The sequence below is a fragment of the Schistocerca serialis genome, chromosome 1, assembly GCF_023864345.2.
Source record: "Schistocerca serialis cubense isolate TAMUIC-IGC-003099 chromosome 1, iqSchSeri2.2, whole genome shotgun sequence".
Classification (NCBI taxonomy): Eukaryota; Metazoa; Arthropoda; class Insecta; order Orthoptera; family Acrididae; genus Schistocerca; species Schistocerca serialis.
This window is the reverse complement of record NC_064638.1, coordinates 1,034,103,395-1,034,126,357: the sequence shown is the minus strand read 5'-3', so window position 1 is coordinate 1,034,126,357 and position 22,963 is coordinate 1,034,103,395. Positions and strand designations below refer to the sequence as shown.

Below are 22,963 nucleotides of genomic sequence, written 5' to 3'. Positions count from 1 at the left end.
CGTGCAGCCCGCCTCCAGTGGTGTCGCGACAGGCGTGAATGGAGGGACGAATGGAGACGTGTCGTCTTCAGCGATGAGAGTCGCTTCTGCCTTGGTGCCAATGACGGTCGTATGCGTGTTTGGCGCCGTGCAGGTGAGCACCACAATCAGGACTGCATACGACCGAGGCACACAGGGCCAACACCCGGCATCATGGTGTGGGGAGCGATCTCCTACACTAGCCGTACACCACTGGTGATCGTCGAGGGGACGCTGAATAGTGCACGGTACATCCAAACCGTCATCGAACCTATCGTTCTACCATTCCTAGACCGGCAAGGGAACTTGCTGTTCCAACAGGACAATGCACATCCGCATGTATCCCGTGCCACCCAACGTGCTCTAGAAGGTGTAAGTCAACTACCCTGGCCAGCAAGATCTCCGGATCTGTCCCCCATTGAGCATGTTTGGGACTGGATGAAGCGTCGTCTCACGCGGTCTGCACGTCCAGCACGAACGCTGGTCCAACTGAGGCGCCAGGTGGAAATGGCATGGCAAGCCGTTCCACAGGACTACATCCAGCATCTCTACGATCGTCTCCATGGGAGAATGGCAGCCTGCATTGCTGCGAAAGGTGGATATACACTGTACTAGTGCCGACATTGTGCATGCTCTGTTGCCTGTGTCTATGTGCCTGTGGTTCTGTCAGTGTGATCATGTGATGTATCTGACCCCAGGAATGTGTCAATAAAGTTTCCCCTTCCTGGGACAATGAATTCACAGTGTTCTTATTTCAATTTCCAGGAGTGTAGTTTCATGGTTCTTTTTTAATTTACTCATATCCCCAATGACTGATTTAACATGAAATGGAAGTTTATTGTATACTTTTATGCTTGAATAATGTACTACTTTCTGTACCCTGCTGAGATTTTTTGTATCTTTGTAAAGATCATGTTTACTTCTTGTATCATTATCATGATATTCAGTGTTTGTTTTATAAATTTTATGATTATTGTTTACAAAGCAAATTAGTGAAAAAATGTACCGAGATGGCATAATGAGGATCCTGAGCTGTTTCATTAAGTTTCTGCAAGAGCATCTGGGGTGCACTCTAGCCATAACTCTGATGACTCTTTCCTGTGCATTAAAGACTTTGTTTGCTCATGACTCGTTACCCCAAAATATGATGCCATATCTCATAAGTGAATGGAGATATCCTAGGTATTTCAAAGTCACAAACACATGAAACCGAGAGAATGGCAAATGCTGCTGAGTTCAGTATTTTACATAGGTGAACTGACCAGTTTAAATTGTTCTTTATGTGTAATCCCAGGAATTTGGAAGACACTACTCTCAATATTTCTTTGTCACCACTTTTTATTTTAATATTTTCCTATTTTTTATTTGCTGTTTGAAACTGAATGAATTGAGTCTTGTTCACATTAAGTGACAGACCATTTGAAGTGAACCAATCTAGAGCTTCTTTGAATACAATGGTCACAGTGTTCCCTTGACTGCAATTGGTTGTTTTGTCAATCATAGTCACGGTGTCATCAGCAAACGTGGTGAAGTGTGCTTTTTATGTCATACAGCATGGCAGATCATTGATAAAGATGAGGAAGAGTAAGGGACACAGCACTGAGCCTTGTGTCACTCCTCATTTTACTGTGCTCCAGTCAGAGCAGGCAGGTGCCATTGCAAAATTGCTTAAAACTGCCTTCTGCTGTCTAGATATGACAGGAGCCACATCCTTACTTTACCATTTAATCCATAGTGCTCAGTCTTTGTAAGCAGAATTTTGTGATCTACACAGTTGAATGCTTTAGACAGATCACAGAAGATTCCAACTGGTGACATTTTATTGTTTATGGATTCAAGGAGTTGGGTGAAAAACGAGAAAATTGCATGTTCAGTTGAAGTACCCTTTTGGAATCCAGATCGATTTTTATTTAGGATTTTATTTTTATTAAGGTGGTCCATGATTCTCTTAAATATTAGTTTCTCTAGGGTTTTAGAGAGACTTGTTAACAATGAAATTGGCTGGTAGTTGGAAACATCATCTTCATCACCTTTTTTGAACAGTGGTTTCACAATTGCGCATTTGAGTCTCTTAGGGACAGTAACTTGATTTTCCTCTTCCTTGTTGAAGCTGTTGTCATGTTTGTGGACTTGTGGCTCCCTGGACAAGTATAAGTTCTCACCGCAGAAAAGAGCTATCATGCCCACTTGTGCAGAGAAGCCATAGAAATTGACAAATAACAGTAACTTCATCAAGAAAGTTTCGATGTCTCAAGGTGTAATGACAAGGAAAAAACCCTAAAGATGCTGGCACAACTGGTAAATATAATCTGCAGGTGTGAGCTTGATTCCAGTCTGCCACCAGCAGTGGAGGGTGAAGCTTTGACAATGCCAGGCACTTGGGCTGGTGAAACATCAGAAAAATTGTCAAACTTCGGCTAGTGTGCCCAAGACAGAAGGCAATTTTTCTAATTACATTACTGGCAGAGTTGCACTCAAAAAAATCTGCTTACAGCTTCTAAGTGCATATGTTGACACACCTGCTGCCAGTCAGCAAAAACAAATCTGAAAAGAAAGCTAACATCAATGCAGTTTGGCAAACTCTATAGCAAATTGCAATGCAGAAACTCAAAACATAGGTGTAAATAAAAAGAAACAGACATGTGATCATGGTTCAAGAGCAGTTGCTTGAGAGTGAGTTAATGTGGGAGGGAAGGGAAGAGGAGGAGAGTGGTACGGAGGGACAGCATGGAGAAGATTAGTGAAGATGCAGTGGACGTAAAGCAAGGAAACTAGAGAGAGTAATGAAAAGAAGATAGTGTAAGACTGCTCATCCTTTGGCTCACTTTAGATTCTTAGCACTGTCCCATGTCCAGTTTTTGTATCCCTCTCCTGTTTGGTTTTAGGAAACCAAACAAAAACCACGTTTGGTGACACTGCCTCTGGCTGGCTGCTTGACTTTGGACACACAATGACTGATGGGCTAACTTCAGTGCCAATTAACTTGGAGCCAGCACAACATTTTTTTCCTTAACTGTTATATCTCTGTGCAACCTACCCCCTACATAAAGGCAGCTGAACTCAGACTAACAAGGGAAGTCTGGGTGATGTCCCCCTCCGATTTTCTTGAAACTTTACGTGTAAGTAGAACATGAAAAAGTATTAGACACGTGTTTTTTTTTTTTTTAGCTGCTAATATGCTGATTTAGAGAGTAAAATGCACCCCTAAAGTTGACCCTGCAAAACACATTTTTACAGATTTATTCACTTTAAATCAATATTTTTGAATCAAATCAAACCCAAATTGTTTATAATAATAAACTGCATTATACAATAATGAAATTGACCACAGGGGTTACTTTCCTTATCTTTCAGGGGGTAACTTCATATTTTATGAAGTACACTTTTGTATTAAAAATTCATAAACTAACTCTAGAAACTAAAAAAAATATTTTTACAAACTAAATGATTGAATAAAGTTGACATGTTTTTGAATTTTCCTTAGAAGTGCCCCTGTGTGAGGTAAAATACCCCTAACACCGCTGAACAATTTTCAGTGTCCCAGCTAGCAGTCTTCCATGATATTTCGTGTAATAGTATTTTTACAAATACAGATATTTATGTATCTTTGATTTTGACTTGGTAAGAGGCATGTGTGGATTGTGGTATTCATTCTGCAAACATTTATAAAGCATGTGTTGCCACTTCAGTGTTTATTATTAAGATCAAGCACTGTCAATGCAGCCTCAGTAGGCCAGGATTGAAAATAAATTTGTAAGGTCCGAAACTACTCGCCTTATATAAATACTGCAGCTGCTGACAGAATCATTAACAAACATTTTAAGGAATTTTATCAGTTTATCACAATTTAAAAATTAAGTTTATTTTTATTTCTGATTCGTATCTGATATGAGTTAAATTTTTGTTATTCAGGTAGTGGTTGTGAAATGAAATATGGAAGGCAAAGAGTTTGGGGCACAATTGGATTTGGTGTGACAGCTCTGATATCTGGCTATGCTGTTGACTGGTGGTCAGGAGACAGTGGACTGAAAGATTACACGCCAGCATTCATTCTTGTATTAACATTTGCTGTCATTGACCTATACTTCTGTACAAAACTGGAGGTAAACAGCTTTTAATGATTAAGAATTCATGAATCATGCGCCAACTTGAATGCTCATTACAACCATCATAATATTTGAACGATGACCATTTGCTCTATTACAGCTTCCAGTGATTCCACGATCAGAGAGTATTTTTAAAGATCTTAAGGGGCTGCTAAGATTGAAACACATTTTAGTATTTCTAATGTTTGCAACATTAGCTGGAATTGTAGACAGTTTCATCATATACTTCCTGTTTTGGTGAGTTGTGGTAACACAAAGACACAGTGTAAAATGTTTTAAATGTAATAAATACATCTTAACAGTAATAAGCCTGCATCTTTGTGGTTATAACTGTCATATTTTAGACTCTAGTGTCCACAAACTTATGAGTTTTGAGAGAGCTCAGTTCATAGTACACCTGAATATCATCTTGAAGATTCCTTTCAACATACTATTGCTCTACTACTGCATTGAAAGAAAGGTAGAATTCCATCCTGGAGATGGTGAACTTTTTGTTGGTGTCTTTTTGTACCTGCATAAAGCTAAATGTATATGCAAGGAGTTTCAGAAGGATCACGATGTATTTGATGTCATGAATTGTGCTGTCAGTGTGAAATGAGTTAATGTTGCCATGTTTCCAGTGATCACTGAATACATGAAACTGATGCATACTTCAGTATCCTACACATTATATGTGGTTTCTCCAGTTCTGTGGGTAGTTTCATCCCATATGGCAGTAGAGTGGCATTCATGAGGGACAACGCCACTTAGAGTAAGGTGGCAGCACTACGAAAGTGTGAAGCAGAATGAAGCATCCAGGTGTGTCTTGGTGAGTTCCATTAGAGGGACTATGACATTAGCTGGCTCCTGGCCTGGAACTGTGAGAACAACTGGACTCCTGCTGGATGCTGTGCTTGGCATTAGAGTGCATGGTGGGTGGAAGTACGTTTGTGACTATGTGATGAGCAGAGTGTGCTTGTTCTTTGATAGCAGCACCACCAGGTTCCTGGTGTGTGTGCTGATCCAAAGTGTAGCTGGTGCTCCCAGGTGCGGCCAAAATAGACAGAGTATAAACATACTGTTTGTATACAGCACTGTGTTGTGATGTGATGCCCATCTTGTATGGACACACAATCTCCAATGTCCGCCCCCGGTAGCTGAGTGGTCAGCGCGACAGACTGTCAATCCAAAGGGCCCGGGTTCGATTCCCGGCTGGGTCGGAGATTTTCTCCGCTCAGGGACTGGGTGTTGTGTTGTCCTAATCATCATCATTTCATCCCCATCGACGCGCAAGTCGCCGAAGTGGCGTCAAATCGAAAGACTTGCACCAGGCGAACGGTCTACCCGACGGCAGGCCCTCGTCACACGATACAATCTCCAATAGAGAAACATTTGCAAGCAATGTGTAGACAACTACACAGTATGGAGATATTGGACTGGCAGTGGACATACACAGCCTATGGCTTATATATAACATTCCTTCCCTATCAAGGAGGAGGTGGTGAAATCATCTTGAAAGAGGCCACCCAGCCATGGTTGCTGCATTGTGGTGAATGTGTGAAGTGGAAGAGTAGGAGAGATTGGGACTGTGTGGAGGATGTATAAGGGCTTTCCAGCAAAACTTCTGCAGAGTAATCGAACCAACCTGGGCAACACGAGAGGGGGCATTATCCTAAAAGCAGAGTAGTATGGCGGATGAGAGGGAACATGGCAGTCAAGCGTGATGAACTGGTTGCAGACCCTTTGAGCTGCAGCATGTGGGCTCAAACAGATCATAACATAAACAACATTAATACTTGCTTGTGGTCATCCTACCTGTCACAGAGAATTACAACACTAAGCATTAAAATGGACATTAAAATGAAAACAAGTCAGTGTAAAATGTAAGTAAATTGTTAATTGTTTCAAAAGTAACTGCTATAACTGTTCATACATTTACCCCACTGAGAGACAAGATAGTCAATGCCTTGATGGAAAAATGTGTGGTTGCCTATGGAAGCATGATTGTACCCAGGCATGCAGCTCTTCATCTGAAGCAGACAGACAGTCAAAGATGTCCTTCTTCAGGGCTCTAAAGTAATGGAAATCACATGGGGAGAGATTGGGACTGTGTGGAGGATGTATAAGGGCTTTCCAGCAAAACTTCTGCAGAGTAATCGAACCAACCTGGGCAACACGAGAGGGGGCATTATCCTAAAAGCAGAATGATGCTGTTGGTCAACATTCCTAAGTGTCTGGACTTGATGTTGCATTTTGATTTTTGCAAAGTGTCCACATACCACTGTGGGTTAATTGTAGCTCTGTGTTCCAGAAAGTCAATGAGTAGTGGGCCCTTGCAGTGAAAGAAAAATATCATGACTTTGCTGGAGCTGCCATGCACAGCTTTGCATTTTTTCAGCTGGGGTGAATCCATGTGGTTCCATTGTTGGATCTGATAATTGCTCTGCGACTCAAAATGACACCATGTTTCATATTCCATGACAATACATGACAAGATATGATATTCATCATCGTGATGCTGTTACAGGTGCTCCCATGATGTCGACATTCTCTTCAACTTCTGCTCTTCTGTCAAGCTGTTGGAAATCCACTGTACATATATTTTCTAGAACTTAGATGCTCTGTCATGATGGCATGACTGATGACCAACATGAGTTGATAGTCTTCCATCATCCACTGTTGGTCGTTTCTGTTTGCAGCCTCTACCACAACAATGACATAAGGGGATAATGACCTGATAAGTCTGCCCTAGCTAACTGTTATCTTTCAGTAATGCCTGACCACCTCACAATTGTTTATTCCTTGAAAAAATATGTACATGTGACATAATGTGTTTGACACACATAGCAGACATTTTGGCATGTATTTCAATTTCTAACACTCCTTCTGCAGTGAAAACTGCACTACACCTTGCTGTTCCTTTTTTTCTCACTGACCTCACATTGAGCATGCCAAACAGACAAATGACACAGTGGTCGCACTTATCATTTTTAATACCCATTAGAGGGCTCTTCTATACACATACCTTCCTGCAGTATTAATGTCCAAGCCATGCTTAGTATATAGTATGCCTTGTTTTCATTTGATTGTCCCCTGATGCATACCTGTCAGTGGTGGATTCTTCACTTTTTTTGTCAGACATTGTAGTTTACCATAAAAAATGTAAATGAAAATAATTATTGAGAGAACAATCATTTACAATGTTGAACTTTTCAGCTGTCTCCAGCAATATCCAAAGAGGAGCAATAGTTTGAAAGTTCAGCTTTAATCATTTCTTCAAAAGGAACACTGTGTTGTCCATACAATAGCTAGGTTATATGAGCAAGGATAAATTTTTCCAGACAGGTGGCAAAAGACTGTTTTAGGAAAACTGTATATACTTTTCTAAAAATTCTTCATTTGTGTGGCCATATTGTTCATATTTGCTTACAGTTTTCTAGTAAATGGATTGCATCCTTTAAGTGCACTTGTAGAAGGTCTGCAAAATACACAGTAATGACTATCGTAAGTTCCTTCCTGTTTCCCAGTAGAGGGCACTTCTATACACGCACCAATCTGTGTTACCAATGTCTGTACTATGCTTGTTATATACAGGGTGTTACAAAAAGGTACGGCCAAACTTTCAGGAAACATTCCTCACACACAAAGAAAGAAAATATGTTATGTGGACATGTGTCCGGAAACACTTACTTTCCATGTTAGAGCTCATTTTATTACTTCTCTTCAAATCACATTAATCATGGAATGGAAACACACAGCAACAGAACGTACCAGCGTGACTTCAAACACTTTGTTACAGGAAATGTTCAAAATGTCCGTTAGCGAGGATACATGCATCCACCCTCCGTCGCATGGAATCCCTGATGTGCTGATGCAGCCCTGGAGAATGGCGTATTGTATCACAGCCGTCCACAATACGAGTACGAAGAATCTCTACATTTGGTACCTGGGTTGCGTAGACAAGAGCTTTCAAATGCCCCCATAAATGAAAGTCAAGAGGGTTGATGTCAGGAGAGCGTGGAGGCCATGGAATTGGTCCGCCTCTACCAATCCATCGGTCACCGAATCTGTTGTTGGGAAGCGTATGAACACTTCGACTGAAATATGCAGGAGCTCCATCGTGCATGAACCACATGTTGTGTCGTACTTGTAACGGCACGTGTTCTAGCAGCACAGGTAGAGTATCCTGTATGAAATCATGATAACGTGCTCCATTGAGCGTAGGTGGAAGAACGTGGGGCCCAATCAAGACATCACCAACAATACCTGCCCAATTGCTTCAAACGTCTTCCTGTCGGGACACCTTCGTTCTGGAAATCTGTCTCGATACAAACATACCGCGCCACGGCTATTGCCCCGTGCTAATCCATACATCAAATGGGCATCTGCCAACTCCGCATTTGTAAACATTGCACTGACTGCAAAACCAGATTTGTGATGAACGCTAACCTGTTGATGCTATGTACTGATGTGCCGGATGCTAGTACTGTAGAGCAATGAGTCGCATGTCAACACAAGCACCGAAGTCAACATTACCTTCCTTCAATTGAGCCAACTGGCGGTGAATCGAGGAAGTACAGTACATACTGACGAAACTAAAATGAGGTCTAACATGGAAATTAAGCGTTTCCAGACACATGTCCACATAACATCTTTTCTTTATTTGTGTGTGAGGAATGTTTTCTGAAAGTTTGGCCGTACCTTTTTGTAACACCCTGTGTATTGATTTGAAACAGTCTCTGGTAACACACTTTTTTTTAGTGTGGAAATAAAGTGAGATCAGCTAGTGCCAAATCTAATGAATATGATGTATGCTCCAACAAATCACATTATAATCCCCCGGCTTGTTTTCCCTTACCTAAATAGCTTTGCAAACAAGTATGTTGTGATGATGAAAGTTGATTGTTTCTTTTGTGGTACAAGTACCTTCTTGTGCATTTTTTCATCTAATTGGTCCAAAATCCTTCAATAGGCTGTCCTTTTTAAGACAATCAATAAGAAAAATCACATTTGTATCTGAGAAAACACTGGCCAAAATCTTTTCTGTCGCTGACATTGACAGCATTTCCTTTAGTGCAGTGTCATTGGATTCCACACATTGTTTTAATTGCTATCTCATTTATAAATTGAAGCACTGATCCCAGACCTCACCCACAGCAACAAATTGGTGGAAAAAATCAGTAGGAAAATTTTTTAAAAAATATAGAAACACTGCTAAGAAATTAATTTCTGCATTTGCTTTTAGTTTATGTGCAACAAATACGGCACCAATTTTACACAAAGTTTTTCAATAACAGAATGACAATATGTTAGAAAAATTGGGAATTCTCAGCAAATTACCATTTCCTGGACTGGTCAGGGAAGTATTAGGGAAAGTGAAAGGCTTCTTAACGTAGGATGATTTGAATTGTTCATTGATGGGAAGAAATGTTCTGAGTTGTTTTGTTACCAATCACCATGAGATTCTGCTTCAAAAACAGTTATGTGATATAATGTTCAGAAAGCTGAACAACAGCACTGCATTATTATGAACTTTGTTGCTCTGTCATGGTTACTTATGATGTGCTCACTGACCTTAGGAATCTTCGTAATTGCCCTTGGGTTCTGATGCTCCAGGTCATTTCTCTTCACATAACTGTATGAATAACTGAGTGCAACATGCACACAAGGATTTATCACATAGCAATGGTTCAAATGGCTCTGAGCACTATGGAACTTAACTTCTGAGGTCATTAGTCCCCTAGGACTTAGAACTACTTAAACCTAACTAACCTAAGGGCATCACACACATCCATGCCCGAGGCAGGATTCGAACCTGCGACCAGAGCGGTTGCGTGGCCTAGAACCGCTCGGCCACCCCGGCTGGTACATAGCAATGAATTTACTTAAAGCTCTGTTGGTGTGGTCTTCAATCAGAAGACTGGTTTGATGCAGCTGTCCATGCTACTCTAGCCTGTGCAAGCATCTTATCTCCAAATAACTACTGCAAGCTACATCTTTCTGAACCTGGTTGCTGTATTCATCTCTTGGTTTCACTGTGATTGTTAACCCCCTCCCTCAGTTCCCTCCACTTCTAAGTTTGTGATCCCTTATTGTCTCAGAATGTGTCCTATCAGCCTACCAATTTTTCTAGTCTGATTATACCACAATTTTCTTTTCTCATCAATCCTATTCAGTACCTCATCATAAGTTATGTGATCTACAATCTGTTCTTCAGCAGTCTTCTGCAGAACCAAAATTCAAAAGTTTCTATTCTCTTCTTGTCTAAACTGTTTATCATTCATGTTTCACTTTGACATGGCTACACTCCATACAAATACCTTCAGAAAATATTTCCTAACACTTAAATCTAAACTTGATATTAACAAATTTCTGTTCTTCAGAAACATATTTCTTGCCATTGCCAGTCTACATTCTATATCCTCTCTACTTCATCAATCATCAGTTATGTTGCTGCTCAAATAGCAGAACTAATCTACTACTTCAAGTGTTTAATTTCCTGCTCTAATTCCCTCAGCATCACCCAATTTCATTTGACTACATTCCATTATACTTAATTTGCTTTTGATGATGTTCATCTTGTAGCCTCCTTTCAGAATACTGCCCATTTCATTCAACTGCTCTTCCAAGTCCTTTGCTATTTGTGACAGAATTTTAATGTCATTGCCAAATCTCAAAGTTTTTTATTTCTTCTCCTTGAACTTTAATTTCTACTCCAGATTTTTCTTTGGTTTCCTTTAGTGCTTGCTCAATGTACAAATTGAATAACATCTGGGATAGGCTACAAACCTGTCTCACTCCCTTCTCAACCCCTGCGTCCCTTTCATGCCCCTCGACTCTTCTAACTGCCATCTGGTTTCTGTACAAGTTGTAAATACCGTTTTGCTCCTTGTACTTTGCCCTTCCTACCCTCAGAATTTCAAAGAGATTATTCCAGTCAAGATTGTCAAAAGCTTTCTCTAAGTCTATAAACGGTATAAATGTAGGTTTGCCTTTCTTTAACCTGTCTTCTAAAGTAAGCTATAGGGTCAGTATTGCTTCACATGTGCCTACATTTCTCCAAAATCCAAACCTATCTTCCTCAGATCAGCTTTTTCAATTTTTCTGTAGAAAATTCATGTTAGTATTTTGCATACCATGACTTATTAAACTGATTCTTAAGTAATTTTTCACACCTGTCAGCACCTGCCTTCTTTGGAATGGTAATTATTATATTCTTCTTGAAGTCTGAGGATATTTCACCTGTCTCATACATCTTGCACACCAGAGGGAAACGTTTTGTCATATTATCTACTCCTCATTCTTTGAACTGATACAGGTCCCATTTCCTTAATTTCCTACCTTTTTCACAATTTTTTCAGCTGTAATCTACAGTTCATAACCAATGCATTGTGGTTAGAGTCCACATCTGTCCCTGGAAATGTCTTACAATTTTAAATCTGGTTTCAAGATCTCTGTCTTACCATTATATAATCAGACCTTCTGGTGTCTCCAGGTCTCTTCAACATATGCAGTCTTCTTTCATGATTCTTAAACCAAGAATTTGTGATGGTTACATTATACTCTGTGAAAAATTCTTCTAGATGGCCTCCTCCTTCATTCCTTTTCCCCCCAGTCCATATTCACTTAATATTTTTTCCTTTTCCTACTATCAAATTCCAGTCCCCCATCACAATTAAATTTTCATCTCCCTTAACCATCTGAATAATTTCTTTTATTGCCTCATACATTCCTTCAATTTCATCATCTACAGAGATAGTTGGCATATAAACCTATACTGTTGTCATGGTTGTTGGCTTTGTGTCTATCTTGGCCACAATTATGCATTCACTGGGCTGTTTGTAGTATGTTAAATGCATTCCTATATTCTTATTCATTATCAAACCTACTCCTGCATTACCCCTATTTGATTTTGTATATATAACCCTGTATTCACCTGACAAGTCCAAACATGAATGGAATAGGAAGAAACCATGTTGATAATATTTGTATCTCCAGGTGGGAACTATTCAGGAGGATGTCACCATCATCCTGCCACCAGACTTTGCTAATTCCCACTATATCTAACTTAAGCTTATCCATTTTCCTTTTTAAATTTTTTAATCTACCTGCACAATTAAGGGATCTAACATTCCATGCTCTGATCTGTAGAACATTAATTTTGTTCCTCCTGATGACAACATCCTCCTGAATAGTCCCCACCTGGAGGTACGAATATTATCAACATGGTTTCTTCCTATTCCATTCATGTTTGGACTGCGTGAAGAATAACTGTTTGAATGCTTCTATGAATGCAGTAATTATTTTAATCTTAACAAAGGGGGTTGTAGAAAATTTCTAGAGTAATCATTTAAAGCCACTTCCTGAAACTTTGTTAATACAATTTCTTGGGATAGTTTATATCTATCTTTAAGAGTCTTCCAATTCAGTCCCTTCAGTATCTATGTGACACTTTCCCATGGATTAAACAAACCTGTGACCATTCATGCTGCCCTTTTCTGTATGTAATAAATGTACCCTTTATTCCTATCTGGTACGGGTCCCACACACTTCAGCAATGTTCTACAACCAGTCACATGTGTGATTTGTATGGAATCGCCTTTGTAGACTGATTGCACTTCTTCTGTATTCTACCAATAAACTGAAGTCTACCACTTGCTTTACCCACAACTGAACCTATGTGATCATTCCATTTCATATACCTACAAAGTGTTACACCCAGGTATTTGTATGGGTTCACAAATTCCAACATGGCTCATTGATACTGTGTTTTTTCTTTTCTTTTTTTTTTTTTCCTCTCTCTCTCTCTCTCTCTCTCTCTCTCTCTCACACACACACACACACACACACACACACACACACACACACACACACACACAGTGTCTCATTGCCTATCAAAGTCCATTGTTATTATACTTGCAATTATCACACAATGGCATGGCATAGCATCGAATGATGACCAACAATGGTAATGAGGGAATTTCCCAAGTTGACGAAGCCCTATGGCTCACAGAAATTAAATTGTAGCTCAACTTGGAATAATGGTTAGAAAGTGAGGTGACAATTCAAAATTTTATTTGCAACCTTGAATACTAGTAGCATAAAACTTGCCATCACATGCAATTAAAATTGGTTCAGAGAAATTTTGAATTTTAACTTGGAAATATTTTGTTGAAACAGAGTCACTATCCTGCACAAGTAATTCTTCCTGTAAAACGTACCACATTTTTCCTTCCAACATGCCTGTAGAGCCAGTGACTGTCTTGCACTTCTGATGACTAGTCGTCAAATGCAGTGTTGTGTGATTCTCAGTATTTGTCATGAGTAGTTGCTGTTAAGTCTTTCACATGAATCATCTTCAGGAAAACCATACTTGAATGCAGTTGCCATTGTTGACACTGAAGCAGCACTCTGCTACAAACTGCTGCTAGCAGTAAACTGTCAATACCAAATAATTTCCATTTTATCCATTTGAAAGAAGGCACAGCATGACTACTTTAAGAAGCTACATAAGTAAAACTGCTTGCGAGATCAAATGACATGTCGCTCACATTATTGTGCAACATGTCACTATCAAAAGGTAAGAGATATTCTTTGCATAATAAATTCCTTTAACCATGCTGAGAACATCTCAGGAAAATAAGCTTTTGGCTGGATATGAACATGATGAACCTGGGTTTCCCGAGTTCTCTTTAACTGTGAGCTTTGTACATGTTTCAATGACCACCATGTGGCACAGTGGTGGAATGTTGTGTGTCAAAATGACCTAAAATGGACAGCAAGAAATCTGAAGTGGCAACTTTCCAAAATTCTTGCAATACTCCATTTGACCAGTAGAGCACAAAAATTGAGTTATATGATAGATTTTGCTTGTCCTCTAATGTTGCAACTTCCATGTATCAGTTACAAAAGGTGTTAAATAGATTGGAGGAGTGGACTACATGCCCAAGATTCAAATACTTGGCAGAGAAAGTGGGGATCCACTACCCACATATGTAACCCACCTGCACTGATACTGAGGTACAGAACTTTCAAGTGTCAGACATATGGTGAGGTTACTGGGCCTAATTTTTGATGAAAAGCTCACATGGATACCACATTTGAGAGACTTTCAAGCACTCACTCTCAAAGCAATTGACATTTGCAAGTGCCTTAGTCATAGATATTGGGGAGCCAACAGAATGCACTTACCCATTCTATAGACGTTTGTTCAGGGTAGTCTTATTATGGACAACAGTTATACAGATAAGCAAGACTTTCATATTAAGGACCTTAGATGCCATCCACCGTGGAGGTTAAATCTAGCAATGGTTGCCTGTAGGATCAGCCCCATTTTCTGCTTTTGTGGTATGAAATGAAATGAAATGTCGTGTGGCTAGGGCCTCCCGTCGGGTAGACCGTTCGCCTGGTGCAGGTCTTTTGATTTGACGCCACTTCGGCGACCTGCGCGTCGATGGGGATGAAATGATGATGATTAGGACAACACAACACCCAGTCCCTGAGCGGAGAAAATCTCCGACCCAGCCGGGAATCGAACCCGGGCCCTTAGGATTGACAGTCTGTCACGCTGATCACTCAGCTACCGGGGGCGGACTGCTTTTGTGGTGAGGCTGGTACCTATCCATCCACTGGTAACTACACGTGGGCCATCAGGCATGTAGATTGTTAGCTGATCAACAGTCAATGGTATTCCACTTTGTTGAGTGACCACCCATGAAAATGGCTTTGGCAGACTGCCCACAACAAGCAAAGCCATTTGGATTCCATCTGACACCAGGCCTAATGGCTCGTGGGTTGTAGTCATTGCTCACACAGGCTGCTTTTAAGTCCCAATATTACTTTGAAACTAACAAAATTCAGGAAATATGGTACTCCAACCTATGTTTTTAAAACTGTATTTCACAATATTGTAAACCAATTCTGCAGATACATGCATCTACATTGATAGGTCCGAGCAGGGTAAAAATAGGCTATTCTGCTGTCAAGATAAGCTTACCAATTGAATTCAATGTGTACTCGTATTATATTATATACAGATAATATAGAGGCTTGGAGCAGATGAGATCTATCTGAGCTGCAAAGTTCCTTGTCTGTTCTGACTCCCTGCATGCACCCAATAGAGAAAACACCCCAGGACATCCAGGACACCCTCTTTTGCATACGGCATCTAGAGAATGAGAGGACATTTTGCCATGTTAGGCTTTAGAGGAAAGAGTTGGTGGATGCAGCAGCCAAGGTGTGCAATCAACAGTGGCTCCCTCTGTATGCCGTGATATTGTGTCCAAGGCAAAAGCTCATGTGTTGTTGGGAGGAAAAGAGGCTGGAAGTTAAAGGTAACAAATAGCGCTTGGTGAAGTCAACCACTCAATTGTTGTGGAGCTCTTCCCAATAACAGAACTGCAGTGGAGTGGTATTAACACACTTTCATATCAAACACATTCTCCTGATGAGTGGGTTTGTTCTCTAGAAATATGACTCGGCAGTGTACAGTGCTTGTGACTTGGCACCAGCTGTGTGTCCCACATTAGTTAATTTTATTTTAGTTGCTAACAGGAGGCAGTCCTCCAGTCTCCTATGGACCTGGATTCTATATTAGATGACAACTAATAGATGGTAGACTGAAATATAACCTCTTGACAATATATTTACTCTGATCTTCCTTGATAAAATCTTCTCAGGTCGACAGCCGAGTCAATGTGTTGTTTTCCAGCAACGTTTCTGCAAGTTTGCCATGCAACTAGTCATTGGAACTGTAGTAATATTGTCAATCAAAGAACAAAATCAAAAATTTAAAATGATAATTGAAACTTTAGTATTTAGTTGAAATTCAGCCATATTAGAATGATTGTGTGAATGTACTATAAAATATGAGCGGCGGGCGTCAGCTCCTGGCATCTCGTCTCGGTGCAGCCTGTTTATTCCATCCGCCGCCACCAACCTGCCTTCATCGGTGCGCTCTTGTTTCATTTGCAATAATGTTGTGTTCCACGCGCTGCTGAGTTGGAAGCCACTATCCCGCAGTACGTGGAACACAACATTATCACGAATGAGATGAGAGCACACCGATGGGGGCAGGTCGGTGGCGGCAGATGGAATAAACAGGCCACACCGAGACGAGATGCCAGGACCCAATGCCTGCGGCTCCCTTTCCCCACCACGCGCCGCCGCGCCGATTCCGCTCACGCCTGATTGGCCCAACTGGCGCTGAGGATGCAGAGAAGCCCGTGGTCCAGCGGCTATGAAGATCCGGATGAGACATGAACCTGACACTTCACCTGAAGATGGCAAGTAAGAAACTTGCTGAAACATTACTGGAAAACAACACATTGACTCGGCCGTCAACCTGAGAAGATTTTATTGAGATTCGCTGAGAAAGCCTGCATTCTCCTCTAATCTTCCTTTTCTGAAATATAACATTCTTCCAATACATATAATTAAAAATAGTATGTTGCCATTTCCATGCAGCTAGTCATTGGAACTGTAGTAATATTGTCAATCAAAGAAAAAAGTCAAAAATTTAAAATGATAATTGAAACTTCAGTATGTAGTTGAAATTCAGCCATATTAGAATGATTGTGTGAATGTACTATAAAATATGATGGTAACTGGACTGAAGATAGGTTCAATTGAATTTCCTCCATGCTCTTCACATAAAATGTGACTGGAGTTAAATTTATGATGCCACTTAGCAAGCTGTCCTAGCAGTGATCTGAGAAGAGAATGTTATTGCTTATATTGCAATTCCATTGAATTTGGGCACTGGTACTGATCATTTTGGGCATCTGCAGTAATTGTGGAAATAGTTAATTAGTATTCATCATCTTATGTTTATATCAATTTAGTATTTCATGTGGACTTTGTACTTTCTGTTCTTGAAATGCCACCTGTATGCATTTGTTTACACTCTTAGTGTATTATATGTGATTTGCTTTCAGTATATTAAACTTGTACATTTTCAAATATCCGCCTCCTTTTAAGGTACTTAGAAGACCTAGCAATGATGGGAGGTGGCATGAGTAATATGAAACTGCTTGAGGGTCTCACAATAGCAGCTGAGACATTGGTCGGTGAAGTGATATTCTTTTCCATATCAGGTAACTGTCATTTCAGGTAACTGTTGTCACAATAACGATAGATGTCATTCCTGGAATGAGCATTTTGCTGTCATGAAACAGAAATTATATGTAAAACAGTCTTTAACTTACTGGATGGTGTGCACAGTTATTACAGTAACATATGATTTTATCATTCTCATTTGCTATGTGTGGAAATATATTTGAAATTTCTTCTTCATAAAGTTTCGGACTTGAATATCTTCAAGGGACAATTACAGGACACAAGAACTGTAAGAAACAAACTACCTGGAACTATTAATCACCTATTAGGATATTTTCTACATCTATACTATGCTCCACAGGTCATTTTATGGAGTGTGGTAGATGGTTCTTTGTGTACAAATGTTGCTGTCCCCCCCTTTCTTGTTCCTGTTGTAAATGGTGCATGAGAAGAATAATTTTTTGGATCAGCATCATCCAAACATGGAGAAACTAAAAAATTTTGGAAAATTCTGTGTGAGCTTGACCCTCTTTATTTTACCTTCATAATCTTTTTATTACACATAGATAGGAGGAAGCAATGTTTTGGTTGACTGTTCTAGGAATGTACAATCATGAAATATTAACAGTATGGTGACTGCATGTTGTACTGAACCCGAGATGAGATGCGCTTGTCTTCTTTGAACCTTCTCTATTTGTTCTACAGATCCTATCTGGCAGGAGTCCCAGATGGATAAAGAACTTGCAGATATTGAGTGAACTACTTCACAGGTAGACTACATGTCCTGAAGCTTGTTCCACTGAATCTCATTCTGACATCTGCCATTGCTAGAATTAGTTTTATGCGAGCCTTTCACTTTAATCACTCCTTATACACGTTCCCATATATTTAATTGATGTGACTATTTCCAGTGATTGTTCAACAACTGTGTAATTGTACATTGATAGTTCTTTCTGCCCATTTAGTCACAGTGTGTCACAGTGTTTATTATGAGGGTCAGCTGTCAATCCCTGAACAAAGAGTCAATACTCTGGAGGTCTTCCTATATTGTGCTTCATTTTCTAATGTTGTGACTTCTTTGTATACTGCTACAGCTACAGGGGGATGGGATAGCCATTCTTTAGTTGTCAGGATACTGGGCTCTCCCAAGTGGGGCATTGTGGGTTCTTTTCATGGATTTGGAGACAGGAAGCGCATTGTAGTAAGCTGCAGATACATAATCAGTGAACATAAACAGTTCTCTATTACCATATTTGCGAGAATATAGGACACTTTTTTCCTGAAATATTGCTTTGAAAAATCATGGTGTAGCCTATAACAAAGATTTTTTTGTGCTCAGATCATAAATTATCAATTCCAAAACGACATGTACATGTGTGTTGTGGGTTGAAATTAATACCATCACAAGCTACTGCTTTTACAGTAATACCAACTCCGAAGCTTCCTCCCTCAGGGAGGTTTCTCAGATTAAAAATCACATACAGTGGCAATTTTCAGTAGAAAAGGAGAGAAATAAAAATTCTGTAGGTGTGTTGGTGGAATAAAGGGCTGTGTAGTGCTGGAGTGGGAACAGGAAAGGGGATAGGTATGTGAAGGACAATGCCTAACAAAGGTTGAGGCCAGGAGGGCTAAAGGAATGTAGGATATATTGCAGGGAGGGTTACGACCTGTGCAATTCACAAAAGCTGATGTTATTAGGAAGGATCCAGGTGGCACAGGCTGTGAAGCAGCCATTAAAATGAAGAACATTGTATTGGGCAGCATGCTCAGTGACCATGTGGTCCAACTGTTTCTTGGCATGTGGTCCTTATTTCTGGCCGGCGTAGCTTTGTCTACGTTTGCCTTAATGGTTTTAATTTTGACAGACGTAATCTTATGATTAAGCATCTTTATTGTTTTAATTTATAATCTGTGACAGGGCCAGTGTTTGGTTCTCAAAATAATTTAATTTTTTTGTTCTGAAGAAGATTCCATTACTGGAATCGAAACCTAGGTAAACTAGTAAAAATTACCTTGCAACTGAAGGCTGAAAAAATTGTTTATTTTCTATAGTGGATAGGAATGTCCTACATTGTTGAAAGCCTTTTTTAAATCAATAAAGGCTATAAACTGTGGTTTATTAGTTCTGAGCATTTTCTTCACACAGTATTATTGCTGCTCTATCTTCCCTGCATCTAAATTGATCTTCAGCAAGGTTGTGATAAATTTTATTTGATATTCTGTTGCTTATGATCTTCCTAAGTATCTTGGAGGTGTATGGCTTATGATCTTAGGGTCTGATAGTCTTTGCACTAGTCTGATGTTGTTTTCTTTGGTACTGACACAAGGACTGATCTTTAGAGATCTTCAGGGCTTTCTCTTTTTTCATACCTCTCTCCGATGAACTCATACAGAAAACTTTTTGTTTTGTCATCTGGTGCTTGGAGCATAGTAACCAGGAGATTTTTTTTAGATTTAGTTTTCCACCACTTTATTGAAATCTATTCAGAGTATTTTTGGTTCAAGTTCATCCTGTGATACATCTTTGCCTTTTCCATTAACTCATCCTTCATCCTAGGTCTGCCACACAACTTCCCTATGTATTACTTCTGGTCTTCTGCTAAACCTTCATTGTCTACTGCCAACTATAAAAGATTATTCAGTCACTTCTTAACCACAAGTATTTTCCCTGAGGGCTGAAAACAGGGACTGGTTAAGCCACTACCAAAAGAGATGTTGCCAAAGTACCCCCTGATTACTTACCTATTTGTATTCTTCCTGCACTGTTCAAGGCCTTAGAATATATAATCCCTATACCAGCTAACAAACTACCTAACCAAAACAACATACTAGATGAATACGAATCAGGTTTCTGTAAACACTACAGCGCAACATCTGCCTTAATAATGGTAACACATGACCTGAAGCTTGTCGTGGATGCACAAGAGGCAACTATCATGCATGTCTTACACTTCATCAAAGCCTTTGACTTTGTTGACTTTGACATTTTACTTGCCTAACTTACAAACCTAAATTTCTTGCCATGTGCAGTGTGATGGTTTCACTCAGACCTGACATCTCATCATCAATGCATGATGTCTGGCATCATGAAGTCATAATGGAACCAAATAGTATCATGTGTCCCCTGGGGTTTGGTATTAGGTCCTGTATGTCGATGTGCCATCAGTTTTGTCTTGCTGCAAATACTACATGCACGCTGATCGTTCCAATTGTATCTAAGTGCAAAACAAATAAACATTAAGACAGCTATCTATAATCTCAGTGCTGACCAGTGTCCACTCTCAAAATGGGTGCAACACAAATGGTTAAACCTAAATCCGTCCAAAACCCAAGTGGTACTGATTGATCTTTCAAGGCTCATTAGCTTGAAATACTGTAAATCCCAACGATATTTAACCCTAAATGGTACAAATATCAACTCCTCTCACTCAGCAAAGAGTCTAGGAGTAATAATATATGGAAATCTAAATTGGACATGTAATTGCAATGTGCAAGAAGGCATTAGCACTTCCCATGACCTACACAAATATAAAAGCTCCTCCCTCTTGACCTAAAAAGAAAGTTATACAAACACCTCCAATTATTGATTACAGTGATCTTTTCCTGCAAGGCTCACAGCACCTGGAACTGATTATGAATGTGTGTGTGTTCGTTATGTTTGTGATGTTCATTACTTTGACTAAATTTCATTATCATATGCACAGCTATCCTGGCTGTTTACAACTAATACAGACATTCCCATGCCCTCTGACTTCTCTACTGTCTTAGCATACACTGCCAATCTCCTCAACCTTAACACATTCTTCTGAACGACACACCAGAGCAAAATCTTTTCTGTTTTACACCATCATTCAGCCACTTTCTCAAAGTCCTTCTCAGTAGCAGGAACCCAACTCTGGAGTAAACACCCCCTCCCCCCCTCCCCCCTTCTTTACATTAGAGAACTGAATAACATCTCCAGCTTCAGCAGACAATTAAGCAACAATAATTACTACCAATGCTCATGTACACACTCATTACTATTGCATATCCTTCTTTCCAATCATATCTTCCTCATTTCCCAGTATCAGCTTTAGACGATGACTCTAGGAATGTACTACATATCGCTTGCATAGGGATCAATAAGATAAGATTAGAATAATTACTGCCTGCACAGAGGCATTCAGTCAATCATTCTTCCCATGCTCCATACGTGAATGGAACACGAAGAAACCCTAATAACTGGCACAATGAGACTTATCCTCTACCATGCACCTCATGGTGGTTTGCAGAGTATTGTCACATCGAGTCTTATTATGAACTTGGTTGGTTGTTGTTGACTCTTTTTTTCAATAACGTTATCAGTTTGGTATCGGCCTGTATCCTCTGGCACCATATACGTGTATCTCATCCTCTTCTCCTGTTGGAACAGTGAATTGGTATTGTCATTTCCTTCTTTTTGGCAAAAATCAACCAGCCACTGTTCTGTTATTTCTTTTCCCCAGCCCAAAATTTCCAGCAATATTTTTGTCTGGATTCTTTGCAATTACTGCATTTCAGTATCCAATGACAATAACCTTCTCCTTTTCATTTACAAGGTCAAAACTGCATCTGCTTGTTCATTTATTTCTTCAGTTTCTTCATTTGAGTGTCCCACAGTTGGCATGACGTAAACCTGAATAACAATTAAATCAAATGAGTATGCCTGAAGTTTTACCAAGCTTTTTCTGTCACTATTCTGCAAATAATTTTTTACTCATTTCCCAAACTCTTTAGTAAGAATTATTCCTACTCTCAGCTGCTGGTAAACCTTTCAGAATGTGAGATTGTGGTCCAAGAAACTCTTCTGTTCCTGATGTTTCATACAGGACTGCACTGAACATTCTCAGATCCAATCATATCCGCAACTAAAGAGAGGTGTCATTAAAATTCTTGTCAATAGAGTCAAATGGATAGGCACACTGGAATACCTGGATGCTGAAATAAAACATCTGAAGCAAGCCTTCAAGAAAAATGGATACTCAGAGAAAGAGGTAAAGAGAATTTTGAGACCAAGGAACAGAAGACTGAAGAACAAGGATGAACCATGATGATGGAAGAACAGTTTCCCTCCCTTTTATTAAAAAAGTAATGGATCAGATTGGTAAGATTTTACAGAAACATGACATCAGACCGGTCTTCAGACCAACAAAGAAAAGAAGTCAAGTACTCCAATTTGTGAAGGACAAACGCCCTCCTCTTCCAACATGTGGTGTATACAAAATTCTGTGTACTTGTAATAAATTTTATATTGGAAATACCAAGAGCCAGCTAAGAAAAATAGAGAAATCAGCTGTAGCAGAGCATGCTGTTCAGTCAGGAAACCATGAAGTTAAGTTTTCTGAAATAGAAATTTTATGTACAACATTAAATTATTATCCACTACTGTGTAGAGAAGCCATTGAAATTTATAATCATGAGGATAATTTTAATAGGAAAGATAAGGCAATGAAACTTAGAGATGTATGGACAGTAGTCTGCAGAATCACTTGACAATTTGATCTTTGACAAGACGACAATCGATAGTTAAGTTTTATCTTTGGTAAGGATTGTCTCTGCTCATAATGTGTACTTTGACCACACCCCCTTATCTACAGTATATATGTTGCCCTCAGTCGGCAAGACTCAGTGGAAGAGTGCCTCTGTGGATGTCCAGCACAGTCACGGGTGAAACATCAGGGACAGAAGAGTTTCTTGGACCACAACCTCACATTCTGAAATGTTTACCAGCAGCTATGTCATCTGGTTATGAAAGCTTTCATTCTATTCCTATTCTTGTTACTCTG

At 39.7% G+C, this 22,963-nt stretch overlaps 1 protein-coding gene across 3 annotated transcripts in view; it reads left to right on the top strand.

Annotated features, from left to right (window-relative positions):
* LOC126414214 (major facilitator superfamily domain-containing protein 6) overlaps positions 1 to 22,963 on the top strand; it is a 228,131-nt gene that overhangs the window by 175,167 nt on the left and 30,001 nt on the right. For all 3 annotated transcript variants that reach the window (XM_050083328.1, XM_050083327.1, XM_050083329.1), the window contains 3 exons: positions 3,931 to 4,121; positions 4,225 to 4,361; positions 17,082 to 17,197. In XM_050083328.1, coding sequence (XP_049939285.1) covers positions 3,931 to 4,121; positions 4,225 to 4,361; positions 17,082 to 17,197 — 444 coding nt within the window. The remainder of the gene's footprint in view (positions 1 to 3,930; positions 4,122 to 4,224; positions 4,362 to 17,081; positions 17,198 to 22,963) is intronic.